Source organism: Arachis ipaensis, chromosome B08 (genome assembly GCF_000816755.2).
Source record: "Arachis ipaensis cultivar K30076 chromosome B08, Araip1.1, whole genome shotgun sequence".
NCBI classification, from domain to species: domain Eukaryota; kingdom Viridiplantae; phylum Streptophyta; class Magnoliopsida; order Fabales; family Fabaceae; genus Arachis; species Arachis ipaensis.
In genome coordinates, this window is record NC_029792.2 from 5,352,948 (window position 1) to 5,357,058 (window position 4,111).

The window sequence follows — 4,111 nt, forward strand, 5'->3', positions numbered from 1 at the left end:
CACGCCAATTTTAAAATTTCTTTTGTAGAATTTTACCGATCACGAGTTTATGTCAAGAAATAACCTCTTTTACAAAATTTTTTCCCTTTGTATGCTTAGTCGATTCATTTTTTTCCCTTGTTATTGGATAAGATATATGATTAATATATTGACATAATAAATCGAGTTTGACGAAAAAAAATAGGATATTAAAGGTCAATATTTTAATGAAAAAAAATATAGAATTAATCAGTACTGATTTAAATATAAGAGAAAATATTGATGATTATCTAATATTTTTTTTTTAAATATATAAATATCATATATCTCAATCACTAAATTTTCACAGATTATTCTCTATTGTCTAATCATTTCTTTTAAATTATTTTCTTTGCGTGAAGTGTGTTTATCCTAGAAGAAAAAAAAATTAAAATATACTAGATATTTTAAGATTTGGAATTTATATAGAGAGAGAAAGAGAGAGAATAATGTCGCTTTCTATTTTTAATATGGAGGAGAGGGTGGTGTGTTGCATCGTTATGGAGAGCACAGGAACTTTACCTGCATGTGGTGTTAGGGGAGCACAACTCGGATCAAGGGAGTTGGAGAGAAGAACACGGACGGTCCGTTTTCATTTTATGAAAAAAAATAAAAAATTAAAAACTCTAATCGGAGTGTCTGTTTTCTTTTTACAAAAAAAAAAACTAATCAGACGGTCCGATTAATTAACCATAAAATTCAAATTTTTTCATCCTCACAACTTGAATCATCCGATTTAGTAATCTAATTTTTTTTTAACAGAATTTGAATGTTCCGATTTTTTGCTTCATGTTTCAATAAAAAACTGTCTCACATCCATATATAGCACTCCCATCATTCATATCAATGCATAACACACAAGCATGGCATATCTAATTAATCAGCTGAATAATATAGTATCACCAAAATAGATATTTATACGGATAATAAAATAAAATAGTGGGTGAAGAAATTTTTTTTAATCTAAATTTAACTAATTTTTTTTTCTTTCTGTGCATATCTTTCCTTTTTTTTAATTGATTTTTATTGTGTCAATAGACTATTAAACTAATTTAATTAAATTTAATTACTAAAGTAACTTGATCATATATATATATATATATGCTACATTACTTGTATTTATTTTGGGCCCAGCATGTCACAAGAAAGATGAAGAAGGGGTACGTAAAATGATGGTGACAATAAGTAGTAGATAAGAGTAATTCAAACCTTTGGATGCCTAATTCCTTCATGGCGAGTTTAATGTGATGTTCAGAGGCTCCTTGTTCCCGAAGCTGATTGAGTTTTTGTTGCACCAACTTCATTTCCATGTCAATGTCTAATCCTGCCACTCCATTCAATGACACACCCATTTCCTGTGGATCCTCTACTACCACTCCTCCTCTCTCCCCACACACGTATGCTAATTCAATAATTATAATAATATGCCATTCAATTACATCAATTAGTATGACAAAAATAATATTGTTACACATTTATTAATTAGTGGCAATAGATGTTGAAATTTAATAAAATGTAGTATGTAATAAGGAAATGTACTAACCTGTTGATACGTGAAGAAGCACTTTGAGCTTAGTACATTTCTTAGCGAAGTTCAATACATGCTTAACTCCGAATGTGTTAATACCCAATGCAACATCGTATCTGCATTAAATAACAATAATAAGATCATAAATTTTCAAGAAATGTATGTTGTTATTTTGTGGTTATATACGAAATTTAATGATCTCAAATTGATATATATTTATACGAAAATGTTTAATAACAAAAAAATTAACAAAAAAAAAATAGTTAGAATTTGTCTTATTTAGCCTCTATTAATTGTTGCAACAATTAGGTAGCGTTTGGTGGAGAGACAGAGACGAAAAGACTGAGACTGAGAGACAGAGACTAAGAGACAGGGATTGAAATAAATTTCAGTATTCTGTTTGGTGCAAAATGGGAGACAGGAATTGAAACAAGAATGAAACTCTAATTTAATTTGCACAAAGGGTAAAATTGGAATTAATTAATTGAAATGAAAGTATTTTAGGTATAAAATGTTATTAAAGTTTCAGTCTCCATCTCTAAAAATTTCAGTCTCTTGTGTCCCTACTTTTTAGAGGTACTGAAATACTGAAATTTTAGAGACAGAGACAGAAATTTTAGTACCAGTCTCTGAACTAACAAACACGATACTGAGTCTCAGTTCCTGTCTCAGTACCTCAAAACAAACGCTACCTTAATGAATACTAAATAAGATAAGTTCTGACTGATTTTGTTTGTCTCTCTAATATTACCAATATTTATATACCTTTCATCAAAGTTAGTAGTTGCAGCAATATTAACTATAATATCAGTTTGATTGCAAATATGATCCATTAGAATGGAGTCCTTCAAATCCAAGTCCTGTTTAGAAATGTCTCCAGGTACCACACTCAACTTGTCTGACACAAAGGAATTGAACTTTGTACCCAACTTTTCCTTTAGCAATCTAAACAACTCCTTCCCTACGATCTACATACATATAAAAATGTAAGCATACAACACAGGATGGAATATCAACTATAATAGACATATTTTGAATTTTGAAAAAGATTGTAGAGAATCATATACAAATCCATGCATGCACATACATCAAAATATAAGATAAATTAAATAAACAAATAGAAGATATATAATATATATATTTGTCACCTCATGGTGCAAGCGATGAGTAGCAGATTCAATATCGGTAGCTCTCAAAAGAAGGTAAAGTTTTTTCACATTTGATTGACATCTTAATATCTTCTCCACAAAAACTGTAAATTCATAACAATTAGTAATTAATTAAGAGCATATGGAATTAAACTTAGTAGTAAATTGTTTTACAACACATATCACTACTTTTTGCAAGGAAGCCAGTGGCACCAGTGACTAGAATGGTCTTGTCCTCAAGGAAATGCAATACGCTTCCCAATTCCATTTGAGATAATTAAGTAGTTCTTCTTATGATGAGAAGGAGAAATTTCAAAGCAGAGGATGAAAATAATGAACCAAAATAATGTGTTAGACTATAGATAATATGATTACACATGCATGCCCACAAGGTTTGCTTTGATTCTTTTATTGCACTCTTGGTGTTAATATTTATAGGGGAAGCCAAGCACCTCACATGTCGTACCCATCTAACAAAAAATATCTCCAATTCAGACATGAACTATTTCAGAAGAAAATCGAGAGAATATAAAATGAGAAGATACTACATCTAACTCAAAATCGTAAGGTAGTAAGTTAATAAGTTTCTTATCTTATAAATTTCTCACTATTCTTTACTTTTTTTATAATGTAAGACTAATTTCATACACTACTCCTCACACTTGCAACATTAATATGAAGTTAGACGGTGATATAAATGCATGGGACACACTCATTGTGGCAAAATTGAGAAGTGTGAATGTCACACTATTAATTCGTTCACCGAACCTACCTAAATTATTATAATTAATTAAGTATGTATGCAAATGCACGTGAAAAACTGAAAATATATGGCTCATGAGAAACAGATTTGTGTCTCCCATGAACGGTCAAATTTGTGGAGCCTATCCCTGTTGTTAAATTATTCACGACCCATGAAAAGAAAAAAAAAAAAAAAGCAGTATTATTACGATTCCTTTTATATTTTCGCGTTACTTAATTAGAGCATGTTTAATGTTCAAACTTTCAAGGAGTAAGCAACTTAGACATTAAGTTAAAATCACCAAAAAAAGATAGTGATTGAAGACTAGAAGTAGCTAGTGGCATTTGAATTGTTTGGATTCAAACTAACAAAGTAATCGCTGCTTTCTTACATAGAGGGAAAAAATCGTTCATTTAATTTAAAAGAAAAGTACAAACAAATCTCAAACTTTTTATCTTGAAAACAATTAATCTTTTTACCAAATTTGACTACTAATAAATCATCAACTTTTGTAAACAGATAACACGTAAGTTTGTACTCATGATTTTTGGATAAGATTTTGAGAGACCTATATTTCTCCTGACTATAACTTATGTGTAATTAATTAAATCTGATAAGGGACTTAATTAATTATTTTTGTGATAAAAGATTAGAAATTTATTTATTATTTATTTA

At 29.5% G+C, this 4,111-nt stretch overlaps 1 protein-coding gene across 1 annotated transcript in view; it reads right to left on the reverse strand.

The window, feature by feature from the left end:
* LOC107613996 (fatty acyl-CoA reductase 3) overlaps nt 1–3,301 on the reverse strand; it is a gene marked incomplete in the record, with an annotated part of 5,954 nt that extends 2,653 nt beyond the window's left edge. Inside the window, 5 exon segments of the mRNA XM_016316206.2 lie at nt 1,228–1,420; nt 1,562–1,662; nt 2,312–2,514; nt 2,695–2,798; nt 2,884–3,301. Of these exon segments, the coding sequence (XP_016171692.1) occupies nt 1,228–1,420; nt 1,562–1,662; nt 2,312–2,514; nt 2,695–2,798; nt 2,884–2,962 (680 nt within the window).